The sequence below is a fragment of the Accipiter gentilis genome, chromosome Z (genome assembly GCF_929443795.1).
Source record: "Accipiter gentilis chromosome Z, bAccGen1.1, whole genome shotgun sequence".
Taxonomy (NCBI): Eukaryota; Metazoa; Chordata; class Aves; order Accipitriformes; family Accipitridae; genus Astur; species Astur gentilis.
In genome coordinates, this window is record NC_064919.1 from 8193631 (window position 1) to 8208042 (window position 14412).

Here is a 14412-nt window from a genome sequence, read left to right on the forward strand (position 1 = left end):
GTCTGTAATTGTTGCTGCTAGCAACAAGGGGCCACTGTGGCACCTGCTGAGCCAAGCAGCCTCTCTGCTTCTTGTCTCATTCTTTCCTGTGATGGAGCTGAACTCAAAAAGTTGAGCCAGAAAAAAGGCTACAGCAGCATCAAGCCAAGAGAAGTGGCAGGAGAGGAAGGTAGAGGCTTCAGATTCACCCAGCAATACATTTATTCATCATCCACCCATGATGACACAGCTGCTGAGGTGCTTGCAGCTTGTCCCAGGTCTAGCTGGGAGTGGGTATGCAGACAGAAGTGAAAGTTTGTGGTTATATGTACATTTTGTATAATTCACCTCATTAAATAATTACAGAGGGTGAAAGGAAATGTACACTACACAGCAACAGCTGCTTGTGGGTCATGCCAGATTTACTGTACCTTTGTCTGAAGCTCCATGCCCATAATGCTACAAATCTGGCAGGCAACACATCATCAGCTCATCAATACTAACCCAGGGTCTGCAAAATCCAGACTCTAAGACAATAAACTTGACATCTACCCAGCAAGAAAGGCCAAAAAAGCCTGGGAAGTAACCAACTAAGATTTCTGTTAAGAGAAAGGAGATAAAGGATAGAAGCCAAGAATTCCTAAGCATGGGTTCTGTCTCTGCCATTAATTAACTATGGGCTCAAATCAGCCAGTTCATCTGCCTTAACAGGCAAGAACAACTACAGCCTTTCTAGCCCACACTCAGATTTTTATTATTTAAACTGTCTAGACTATAATAAACTTTTCTGAGAAAAGCTTCTTCATGGTCCACTTGGGGTTAACTCATTTACATATTCTGTTTTCTTGATGTTTACTAAGGGCTTTTAATAAATTCTTAGATTTCCAATTAAAGATTATTTGACACTTTTGGTGAAATGGTGCACAAATTGTTTTGAGGCTTCATTCTGGCATACCTTCCAAAGAAATACTTTTAAGAAACCATTGCCACAAAAGAAAAAACACCCTTACAGCTTAGGAGAATATCTGATTATACAAATTATTCTATTTTACTTATGTCCAAAGCCACAATAAAACCAGTTCATATGGAACATGGTGTTAGGAGGAGCTATCTTTCTGAGAAAGGACATAGTGGTTACATGCTTTTGAGTTCAGGGAGTAAGTCTGTATTCTGGGAAGCGCATCAGTCAGGCCCAGTATGGTTAAGAATACAGAAAGTCATGCCTTCAGGGTTGGAGGAAGTTACATTATCTTACAAGCTCACTATCTCTAACCACTGATTAGCATGTTTTTTATTGGCAGGGATCTATCTGTATGTCAGAGAGTTAGACGTATTTTGAGCAGATCAACTTGAAAATTCCATTCCTTCTCTCTGTCCTAGAGGAGTTAGGCTGCAGTTCTTATTGACTCCTATTCTGCCCTTTCTTTCCAGTGCTTAGCCAGCATTCATGATTCTTCCTCTACCTTTGTAGGAAAAATAAGACAGAAGTGTGAGACAAGCCATTATTTTCTTAAAGTGCAGGGTGATTCCTGAGTGATGCCTGTGTCCACCTGTGATTATGTTGCTGCTACCTCATTGTCAGTGCAAGAGGTTTTTGAATGTATGGCTTCAGACAATGACAGTTCAGGAAAAGACCAAAGTTCCTTGACATCATAAAGACTAAGAAAAGGGGAAAACACTCTGCTGATTAAAGAAAGCTTACTGGACCTAGCCCAGCCCATCTGGCTGATGCCAGCATTGAACGGGAAGGCTAATTGCCTATACCATCTGTCTCTAGGAGGGCTAATTGCTGACATCAGATATCAGCGGGGGTTCACACATTTCTTCAGCTACCTATTTGGTAGTCTCAGAAGCCAGAGAAAGAAAGAAGGGCTCCCATTTCCAAAAGGTATGGCATGCCTGAGACTGATTTTGGAGAAATGACACCTAATTCTCTGAGATTCTGAGGTACTGAGGACCACTGCCTTGAGCTCCTGACACAGACTGGAACTTCAGTAGGTCTGAATTTAGGAATATATGCCACATGGGAAGTATCATGAGGTAGTGAAGAATGTTTCTTACATGTATATATACGTAGCCTAAAAATACCTTCTTGTAACCTATAATGTTCCCAAACATCTTTCCAGACAGTCATCACACTGAATTGTTATTTTCAGCTGAAAGATCTGCCTTTGCACAGAACAAGATCTTCCCTGTAAATCTATACCCAGAGACTACCAAAAAGTTTAGCTGTCTCTCAAAGTGGTTTTGGTCTGTTGCAATTAAAATTTCAACCCCTTACCTTGCACTATATTACATATCAAACTTCGCCTCACCAAAAAAAGAGGTCTAAAGATGAATTCCAGAAAATAAGTTATTTCATCCAGTTTAGACAGCAGCAATGATAAGGATACAATGCAACTTTTGCCTTTCTGCAGGAAGAACTGATCTGTAATGTCTGAGCACAATTGCTAGCAGAGAGGATTGAAACTGGATGTTCTCACTGACACAAGCTCCTTAATATGCCAACCACACTGAAGATGACAGGAAAATCTCCCCAGCAACTCTATTGGAAGCCTTTTTCCTAGAAGGGACTGTGAGAGGCCAAGTCAATGAAAACTGGACTCACATATGATGGGAAAAAGGCAGGATTTAATTGTTCTAGAAAAGTTTTTAGGGAGTCTATTTGGAAGAGCACAGATTTGGACAGGCTGGCACCAGTTGCTATTATAACATACAAAGTGAGGAAGTGAATATTGCAAAACAAGCAAAACTACTTAGTCAGGTTGAACAGAAGAATTATTATTTCCTAGGCAGGCCTCGAGGTGTAATGGCCACTTAACATACTGCCAGAAAAGAAGCAGAGTTTTGAATTCGAACTCTGTGCCCTACTGCTGGGAAAGGCAAGACGGGGCAGGGCTGTGGAAACACTGAAAGGATTATAGCTCACCTTCAGCTCCTGTAAAAAGCTCTAATTAACATGAGGATCAGTATGGACAGGATTCAAGGGGAACCATGAACAACTCACAAGAGACTTGTGAGGAACTGATTCTGTTACTTTATCTACAAATAATGGCAAGAATTTAGACTGGGAAACTGATGTAGCTCTCAGAAGATTCTTCCCTGATTATTTCAGATGAGGCATGCAGTGAATATTACTAGTTGTCTGAGAAACAAGGTGAGGAGCCTATTACATGAAGACTATTACCTCAAAGGAAAAAAATCTCAGGGCATTACCTAGAGTTTTCCTCATACCAGGTTCAGGACAAGGCAAAAGATACTTTGTTCAGATATCCCAAGTGATTGTGAGTGTTATCTGCATGTTCTTGAAAAACCCACGTTGGGACCTTCAGACAGCATGGCACAGGCAGGCAAATAACTTTCAGGGATGACAGAATTTTTCATTTTCAAAAGCAAGCTATCCGTAAGTATGATCAGAGAATACAAGCTCAAAACATTATAGGAAAAGTACTATTGCTAGCATTTTGTATCCTTCTCTCTACAAGAGTCAGAGAATGTTAAATGTTAAAAGAGAACGTTAAATGCTGAGGAAAACCCAGGTGACTTTAGAAATTATCTTAAAAAAGTCCTTGTTTTCCACTGTGAAAGGTTCCCCAGAAATGTTTTAAAACGTAATTGTACTTGCAGGAACAATTACAGTTTTGTACTGAAAGGGGAGCTGTTGGCACATAATACTATGATTGTGCATTAGATCATCCACTAGCTTCTGTAATATCCACTTCCAGCTATAAGGAGTCATGTTTCAACACCTCCGATTCCCTGATGCTGACAAGCTAAACAACTTGTTTTGTCTCTGGGAGCTCTTCTCTGGTGATTAACTGCTTATGGTGAATACTAATTATATGAAAGTACAGTACAGTAGAAATAGTGTCCTATTTCCTCTACCTGCAGTGTCTCCATCCTCTTCTGTAGAGACAGTGCACTATTAATTCAGCTAAAACCAAGATGATGACATTTTTCAGGACCACAAATAGGTTAATCCGTCTCTTCCAGCAAAACTTTCTTTATCTTCCTGTCTGCACAATAAGTTTAAAGGCAAAACATTGCACATTTGTAAATGCTTGTAATAATTCGAGAAATGTATTTGCAGCAGGATGTGTGCAAATGAGTTCTGTTGGTAGTAAAGGCAGAGCAATGTCCCCAATTCCCCATGTCCCAGTTTGAAAATTTACCCCAAATTATCCATTCCTGAAACTGCACCTCAGACTAAAATCTTTCCACCAGGGAGTCTATGAGAATTTGTTCTTCAATTTTAAATCTAAAGTGCCTTTTAAAATGCTAACACTGCAAAATTAGAAACCATTAAACAATATAAGGCAGAGAGTGATTAAATCTACCAAACACATTCAAAGCAGCTTAAGCTACTTTTTAATTAAAAAGGAAAAGATATCACTGGCAACATTCAGACATCTTTATCTAGATAAAGTTAGGAGATTATTCAAAACACAGAAGATGCTGATGCTACCATACAGGAGACTGAATGAAATGACTAGAAGATTTCAATCCCTCCGCCCTAGGTACACAGTCTTCGGGCAGAGAGGAACAGAGCACATCCAGTGCTGCAGCGTGATCACTCTATGGTTGCTGATTAAATAAGTGACACTAACAGCAGCCTTGGAGGGAGGCTGTGTGTTCCTCCTTCCTTCCTGACAGGATGGCGAGTGAAATCACAGTGGCTATAGCAATTGAGTAATGGGTAACAAGATGTACATATTAGGGAGGAAAGAAGATCAGTTAGTGTTTCAAGAGCCAGTTTTAATAGATAGAAAAAGGCAATACCTTATTGGTATTATTTTATTTTTTTTAAGCAGCAAATTTAAATAGCAAACAGCATACACTTTTAAAGGCACATTTAGACCCCAGCCTTGTGGCTCAAATTCAGGCTCCAGAGAAACACACAGTTCTGCTGAAGCACTGTAATTATGTCCACTTATTTTGAAGCCAAATTCAAACCTGCAGCTTTAAGTTTTTGTATTCACTTAAAGAAAAGAACAAGAAAAATGACCAGCAGTTTTAGTCAACCACAGGCAAGATGCCAGGAGCCAAAGATCAGCCTCCTTCAGGCTAAGATGATATCAGCTACTCCAGGCTCCTGAAGCTCTGTGTCGTGAGTATTACAAAATTTACTGGTGAACAGCTTCATCTCTTACTTTGTTATTACATATGATCATTACTCTGCTCCTCAATTTAATACAAAATCTGTGGGTTTAACATCTATTGCATCCAACACATTTTTACTCTGGCCTTTGTCTAATAGAAGATTGGTCTTACCTAAAAAGCATGCCCTAAAATAAAGCACAGGTACTTGGTAGCTGCTGGAGTACAAGACATGATATTCATAGCGAATCACTTCTTCTGTCGCATAAACTCCAGCTTCTTGAACATCATCCAAAGACTCCTAAAACAACAAACACAACAGTAATACATTGACTTTTGCATTTGTATCAAGGGAAAAGTAATTACTACTATTGTAATAAATTCAATAAATATAAAGAACAGAAATAATGGCAATCACCCCTTTCACAGCACTACTCATTTAAATTCCCGAAGGAATTTCTCAATACTAGCAAGAAAATCACAAAACTCCAAAACCTAGAAAGACATCTTACAGACTTACTTCCACACACTGTGAACTGTGTGTAAGCATTTGCAGAACTGAGGTCTTTCTAAGTGCAGGCTGCTTTTGTAAGCAAAAGGCAGAAGCTCTCTAAAATCTTTATGGCACAATAACTGGTAGGATAAGGTGACTACAGCTGCATCACTCCTCATTACCTTTAGAATAGACCATTTTAAAAGTGTATCCTTAAATAATCTGGTTTTGCTTGCCAGAAGACAAATTGAATGTATCCACCAAAAAATGTTTTGCTCTACTTTCTTTAAAGGCTTTTTGCCAGAGGTTGTTTTTGCTGATAATACATCTAGAACTGAGATGATTTTTTTCCTGTTAATGTATATTTCAGGTGTAAAGTAATTACAGTTTATTGTAGTTTTGAAATAAATCAGAAGAGATGGAACTTACTGCATTGAGATATACCCCGGCTGCAGCATAAACTTCCTAACATTTCAAATTAATACTCAAACAGTGCTAAGCACCCAGTTTTGACTTTTCTAAAAATTGTCGATATTCAACATCTCTGAAAATGGAATCATTAAATTAATAATGCCTTTAAGATTAAATGTTACAACAAACTTTCCAAAAAGACACTATGGGTGTGGACTTGTTCAGATTTCAAACCCCCAAATTTACATGCATGAACTAAGCAACCATAATGCCTCACAGGTTGGGTGTGCATTTCACAACTTGACTATTGCCAAGCAACTGTGAATATTGGCTTACTGTCTCTGTCCAAGCAAAATAAAAAAGATTGAACAGAAAAGAAGAACCAGCATCCTTTGAACACTATGCTGGTTTAACACACAAGAAATTTAAAGCTATTTTGCATTTTTATCTCACATCCTTAAATCAACTCAGCATTGAATTGATCTATGAAGAGATGTAACAACTGATAAACTGTAACAGTAATGACACACAAAATACTTTCAATTTTTTTTGATAGCCCACATAAAAGTGATTTCCCCCAAATTTAGTGTATTAGACAACCAGATGCTGCTGAGGGACATGGATAGAAGATCACAAATGGAAAGCCCAGACCTTGGGAAGCTACAGACCAAGGTACTGTAAATATATTTTTGGACATTAAATGAGAAAATCATAGATGCTCACAAAAGAGAAGGTTTCTGGGAAATTCCGGACAGCTACAGGAATGGTTGATTTTACCTTATCAGGAAACAGATACCTAAAACACTGAAAGGAAATGTTAAAGAAAGTGCTCTCTATGTTAACCTAGTTTTAAAAACTGTGTGTGAAGGGATACTAAAGACAACATGCCAGAAGGGACAATGATGATTACTGCATCTGACTTCACAGGCCTGCTAAAATTAGGTATGCTATGCCCAGTCCTCATGTAAATGCGTAACGGACAAATTCTTTTCCTCTTCACACATGTCATACCCTCTGATCAGATGCGAGATACAGATTAAAAAAAATCTCTTGAGGAAAACAGAAATTTCTTGTCTATAGTAAGCTGAACTTTCTTTAAAACAGATCCATTTTCAGTGCTTTAGTGAGAATAGTAAAAGAAAGAAGAGCAGCAGCCTGTGGGAAAAGAAAACAAAAAACAACTACAGATTGGCTTTCAAATTCGTAGGGGTGGGAAAGAGAAAGAGTCTGTATTCTGAACTAAATTTATGTTAAAATTTACAAAACCCTTCTGGATCAACCTCCTGGAATCAAAAGCATACTGCTTTACAGACATTAATGTTTTGTCAGGTGTTATGGCCTTGCCTGTTGCTTAGTCACTAGCTTACCTTGCCCTAAAAAAATACTTCTCCTGGAAATGGCAAGACTACCTGTTCATGTTTTAAATACTACTGTTCTAGAAAAAAGCTGTATGTATACACATAATTCTCTCTCCTCCTTTCTGTATGTAAAGGTATAATGACTGTACACCCTCACATAAATACTGATATCTTTCGGAGAGCAGAGTATGTTTGGACACATTTATTTGCATTATCCTGGATTTTTTTGACTGGTAGTTTAGGGCAGTTTCTGAAATCAAGCATTCAGCTGAATGCAATGCTCAAAGAAGCTTTGAAACTGACATTCTTCTGCTCTGTAACAAGATGGACTTCGGTCTACTACAAAGTTCCTACACTTATTTTGAATAAGTTTCTGATACTCAGATCTCTTATTCTGCTGTTTCTAGAGTCAAGCGGGCACACTGCATTTGTGATCTGCATACAAAGGGAGATAGCTGAATCCTTCTTAGGGCTACCTCTAATCTCCTTTCCTTTCAGCAAACAGCAGTTTCAAGATTTCTTACACTAAAAGATACAGCATTGATGTGTAATCCTGTACTTCACAGTCTCTGTAAGTACAATGCACAGTATTTATGCAGGGGAAGTAGATTCTGGAGCCTAAAAGTTTTGATGGTATCTCTCTAGCTGATGAGATGAACTTTGCTGATGAGATGAATAAATGAGTACAGTCATTTTAGGTGATCTTTGGAACATCTGAAAATCCATGCATGGCTTGAATAAAGCCATGGATCCTCAGAGAGTTTTATATCAGCCCAAAAGAAAAAACTTATTTTTCACTTTTTAACCAACTACTGATAAAGCCATACATATAAAACACAGGCTTACCATAAAAAAGAACCCACAGAATTTTATTATTATATACGTCTTATGATAGCCTATTTAAATATTTTCAAGTAATTGTTCCAGTTTCTTTTTATGTATACTGTTATTCTACCTCTTTTTGAGCTAATGCTGAATTTTAGTTACTGTAATAGACAATACTGAAATCAATTTTCACTTCAGAAGATTCCATAACTGCTGCAAAACACTCATACATGTACACACATCACAAAGCAAATTCGTAATTTTGCTTAGATCTTCTAATGACAAAACAAACATATCTGCATTAATAAAAATAATTAAAACATTAACAAAAAAGGAGTTTTGACCAAATTGCAATCATTAAAAATGCTCTGAAGTAATTTGATTTCTCAATTATTTGTTTCTGCTTTGCAAATTTGCTTGCATGCTTGCCATTCTTCAAGTTAAAACTGTGAATCCAGGAACTGTTTCCTAAACAAATTGGGAAGTTGTCATCAGGAAGCATCTGCTCTTCTATTGCTCTCACGTAAAATCATTCTCATGCTGGACTACTGAGCAGATGTTTAAAAGCAATGTATGTATTAGAAAAAAGATAAGCAGCAACTACTTAATTAATTATTAGTTCCATCATAAATGAATTATCACTAATTTTAGTTGATACAAAATTGTTCTCAACCTTTAAGTATCCCCTAAAATTAAGTTGATTTATTCTTTCTGAAACAGTAAATTATTTAAATGAATAGATAAGAAATGATGCTGCATGTCATTCTGAAGGCAAAATAAAGTATTTGTACTATTTTTATTCCTCCTGATGAAGAAGGCCAGTTTGAAACCACTGGTAATAAGTTAATTTGACAGCAGGACAGAGGTGATAGTGTGGTTTCGATACTCTTTAGTAGTAACTGTGCTCCACAGACTGGAAAGCAGCAGGAAGGTATGGGTTAAGGCAGGTCACCTTTGGAGAGAGGGCTCCAAAGGAAAGGGAAGGGCCAGGGAAGTGACAGGGTAAACTGGGAAGCTGACAGAATTACCTAATAAAGCAGGGATTTTTCCATGCTGACACCAAACATTTCCCTCTCTCCCCCTCACCCGCAGAGGCCGGCTGAGCCAGCCTTCCTTGCTCAGCCCAAATTCCCTTTGAAATGCAGAAGCAGGCCTTAATGCCCTTTTTGGTGGAAAAGCTAAGTGGTTTAAAGAACAGCGGGCACATTTCTCCTAGATCTCACGTCGCTGTTGCCTTTCTCCCAATTCCCATGTTCCTCATCTCTTTTCTTGCCGTCTTGACCTCTATTTCTTCCTGCTGTAGGCCAGCCTCCTGGGAAATTCTCCCGCAGGAGCATGGCAGGATTGGGTTGCAAGCAGGAAAGGAAGGAAGAGGTGACGCACAGTTACTGGTACTGCTAGTTTTGTTGTGAGGGGGGGAAAAGGAGATGCAATCTAGATTAGTAAGCAAATCTGATTTCATTGCTTGGCATACATTTACACTTAATTTCATTTCAGCCTCTAAAGTTGAAAACAAATGTATCACTGTTTCTCCAGTACGGCGTTTCTCTTTCTTCAGAGATGGCTGTGAGCTACCGTGTGAAACACAAGAGCTTTCAGGTAGCAGCTCCCCTCCCTGTTCAACACTTTCCCTTTGGCAAACAGGGAGATCTGAACATGAAAACTGAATAGTAGGACAGTGTTCATCAGACAGAATTAAAACAGTGCTTAATGTGGAGGGTGCGGCAGCGTGGTGAGATTGTATCTGCGCTCTTTATTCTTCCTCCTGGGTGTTCTCCACATTTATTTGGACCATGTCTCACTTTTTTGCCTGCAGCCCCCATGGGTCTAGTCTCTGCAGGTCATTTTGCTGCCGGTTTTTGTCCCTCCTGTGCAGAGTCTCACGTCATCCCCCACCCTTACACAGACCTTGACTCTCCGGATCTAATCCTCCCTTTCCTTTCCATGCTGGAAACGCAGTGTGGAGTCGCAGCAGTCAGCGAAGAGGAGGCGAGTCGGACCTCTGGGCAGCAGCCCACCTCAAACCCCCACAACCAGCTCGGATCATCCCCATAAGCTGGAGGATGGCAGGAGAGGGGAGCTTGGCTGACTGAGCGAAGGCTGAACTGCCAGTATGCCTGGTGCCTGGATTCAGGTCTCAAAATGAAGTATTACTTGAAAACTGCAAGGAGGCCTAGAAAATGAAAAAAACCTCCCTGCAAAACTAAACATGCAGAGGAAAAAAAAACCTAACAAACCAAGACTTGCAACAACCTCAAAACAATCCCTGCACATGGGGTTTTTTATTTTAATACAGTAGGAAAATGTGGACATCTTCCTGAATAATTTAAGTTGAATGGTGCACAAATGTCTTTGCCACCAGTTGCAGCATTTTTATATACATTAATAAATTGCTCTTTTATGTGAGGAATATATGGGGAAACCAACATCTGCCTGTGTTTTCCAGTGCCGCCATCATTAGTGACAGATGAGGCAATATGAGGATAACAAAAGAGCTCTGAAGAATACCAAAGTTACCTTACAGATTTATTTTCTGTATGCAGCTACAAAATCCTCCCCCCTATCTTGGATTTCTTCAAATTCAGTTAGCCAAGAGAAGAACCTGGTTAAATACTGCCCCTCAATAACAGACAAAGAAAGTGGTCCTTAAATCAGTCGGTGGTGTTACTAAATGCCATGTCCAAAGAGCCTTCTTTTGGAAGATGCAGCTACCTTGAAAAGCCACTACAGCACCAATGGAAAAACTCAGACATGAGTTAATGTAAACCAGCAATGGATTCCTGTGGCCACACAGATCCCTGATATACGTCCCTTCCCAAAGGAAAATCTTCTGACTGCAAGCCAGCACCCTGACTGGGACACTGTTAAAGCATTCAGACATTATTAGAATGACTATTTACCCCCAAAAAATACAGGTTACTAAAAAAAGACAACCGACAGCATTTGTAATTCAAGTCATACCAAAAGACCAAAACCAAGACTTCTACCCTAAAAAGAGAGAGCATCTCAATTGCAGTAGTCCCTCATGCATTAACAATAGCTTATAATGGTTGGAAATTAGATTTGTCTTTTGATTGCTTTAAAACCACTTTCACAAGTGAAAGCAAAATCTATTCAAGCAAAAGAAGCAATGGACCATGAAAACAGAACAGTTGTGAATTTTTTTTCACATAAAGGTGAAGAATTCTTTCAAAATCACTCTTCACTCTTCCCCGGTTGTCACATATAAAATGCAGAATTTGGTGGTTTCTCTCCTCCCCCAAAGAAACATTCTCTCCTTTTTTATGTAAGGAAGTACAAAACTCCATTCTGAACAGGTCTGAAGCACTGAGACACAGTGTATTAGGAAACCTCTTCTGGTGGAAACTACAGTTAACACCCAGCAAAGCTAGGAAGCAAGGCAAGGTAATCAAAGGAGCAAGAAAGACATGGCCCACCTGCTGAGGGATGATGGACTAGCCTAGACTATTCAAAATCCTTAAAAGAAGGGTAGACACAAAGCTACGGCCACACACCTTGCACAAGAACAGAGCAACCTCATCCGTAAGCTGTAGGGATACATTTACTTCCACTACCTCCAACCAATATTCTTTGTCAGTGTTATTCCTCAGAATTAGGCATTTACAGCAGTCCTTCTTTCAAGTATGGTGAGAAAAGAAGCAATTAGACATGGCAGTACCTGTACCTCCTCTTTTTTCCCTCTAGCCTTTCTACAAGAAAAGTGATGCAGGGCAGGTAGGGTATGGACACCCCTCTGCATATCTCCCTCTGCAGGGACAGTAACTCCAGCTTCTTCTTCTGAGTACTGTAAACATCAGCCCAAAGTCCTTTCCTCTCTTTTATCCAACATATACTTAATTATTTCATACGAAGCAGAACAGCTTTCACAATATCTTAACACCCAGCGAGTCGGGCACTTTCAAAGCAGCTTCCAGCCCCTCTGCCAAAGGAGAGAACCGAAATCAGGATGGCCTGTAACTTCCCTCATACTACAAGGCAATACAGGACAACCAGCATCTCCTCTGGCCATCTTTTGCAGGGCACTCATGTTCTCAGAAGCCTTGCTAGATCCAGTCCCAGCAGCAAGACCGGCCATGGAAGTTCATGGCATGACCACCCTGGGACTGGATTCCCAGGGCCCCCAAGCACTTCCCAGGTTAAGGGGCAAGTGAGAAAGGATTCTGTCAGACCACATTTTGGCCAGAGCTGCCAAGTGCATCCACATCCTTTGGTTGATATAAAGTCCAGAATTTTCCTACTCTAGGATTACAACAAAAAAACCTGTGTTTCATAGAAAGTTTTGGAATTTCATTCACAAGCCTTCACAAAAAATACTTGCAAAGTACACTAGTCCTCAACAGTGCAACCATAAGAGAACAAGCTATGCATAAACACAGAGGTGCACAGAGTTCTCAAGGCTCGTGAAAAACAGATCAAGCAGGTATAAATATACATTGTTGCAGTTAGTTTGCAATAATTATTAGAGTAAAAAAAATAAAAATTCACTCAGAGGCAAAGTTTTATATCATTGAATTTTATCCAGACAAACAGAAAGCAAATTGCACTATTTTCCCATTGTTTTTGTCATTATCTTGCATTAGTACAAACTGGGAAAAGTTACTACCTCAAGGTTATGTACTATTTCACAAGATTATTGCTTTTTTGAACTGAAGTGCTTCCAGGACTGGGCTCTATGGTTCAAAATAATACGCTTTATAATATGTAAAAGAAAAAAATTGCTACCCTAGAAGACAAAGGTAGCAGTTCAGCTGTATTTTAGGTCAGTTTTATTTTTTTTAGAACAAGGATTATTATTTCTGCTTTGAGAATCTCAGCAGCAACCCAGTTTTGGCCATGCTTAATTCAATGGGGAGACTGACAGCAAATGCCTACAAACCTTTACTTTATAGAAGACAAACTCAAATCCTCATTAATTTCTCAGATGGGAAACTATGAAAATGGTGCCAACAGTGACAGACAGTATTTAGCAGTAATTCAAGTGAAAAAGTTACAGACAGAAATGCTCAAATTGTCACAAAATCTGGCATTATAAAAACAAAGAATTCTTAAGTTAAAGGTTACACTTGAAAGCGGCTGAAGGGGAAGCAGCAACAGTGCCGTCCTGGAGTCATTTGCTGCACGATAGGCTTGGCTGCCATGGTGGGGCCAGGCGAGCCCTTCAGTGAGGCTTGCCTTGTCCTGATGCCCACCCAGCACACCGAAAGAGAAAGGCAGTGTCAGCGGGACAGTCACTCACTGCAGTAAGTGTAATAGTTGCATGCTGCCTACTCGAAAGAGGAAATAGTATCCAATTGGGTTAATATCTGTCAAAATGATACAACTTAAAAGTTACCTGAGATGCTAATCCAAGCTTGGCCATAGCCTATATTATATAAGCACAACAATTAGAAACAATAATCATAAACAATGTAGCTTAATTACAGCTACTTTATTTGAATATGACAGATCCAATTATATTAAGGCTAAAGCATATATATTATTCTCTTATTAAGATAACAGGAACATGAAATTAAAATGTAATGATCTATTTCAAATTTTAAATTATCTTAATTCAAAAATTTTAACTATCACTCAAAATAGTTATGAATTTACTTGTAAATTCTCCAAAAAAAAATCTGACTTTTCTCCTACACTTAAATACAAACTAGTAGCATATTAGGATCCAGTGATTTTTTTCTTTTTGGAAATGCCTAAATATAACACATATATTTTTTTAATGGAACAGGGCCAGACCCTACCAAGTCAAATAAGTTCAGCTTTTGCTTGCTCTGAAAAACTGTCTGTTTTATTAATATATGACGTAATACAGATATACTTACTTTCTACTCTCTAATCATTGTTACATAGGAAACACATAGCTCAATTCAGATTTGCGCAGGTCAAAAGCCCTTCAGTTCATTTCCAAACAAAATACTCTGCAAGAATATTCTATGTATTAATAAATATAATGTTATCAAATGTCACTGACCACAACCTGCCCAAATGTATATTGGAGACATTCATAGTGGCTGGAAAGAAAGCACTGAATGACTTCTTTTATTGACGTGATCTCAAATGAAAACTGCCATGCTGTATTACATGATACTATTAATTTCCACAAATACGGTACATAATACATCTCAATGCAAATTTAACTGCTAGCAAGCTATACAAAGAAGTAATTGTAGTTTGACAAAATGCAGCTAAAATTCACAAAATTCAAAATGAGAAGACACAATGCAATACATT

General features: G+C 38.8%; 1 protein-coding gene across 1 annotated transcript in view; it reads right to left on the reverse strand.

Moving 5' to 3' along the window:
* ATG10 (autophagy related 10) overlaps positions 1-14412 on the reverse strand; it is a 79932-nt gene that overhangs the window by 24300 nt on the left and 41220 nt on the right. Inside the window, exon 4 of the mRNA XM_049796421.1 lies at positions 5251-5377. Coding sequence (XP_049652378.1) covers positions 5251-5377 — 127 coding nt within the window. The remainder of the gene's footprint in view (positions 1-5250; positions 5378-14412) is intronic.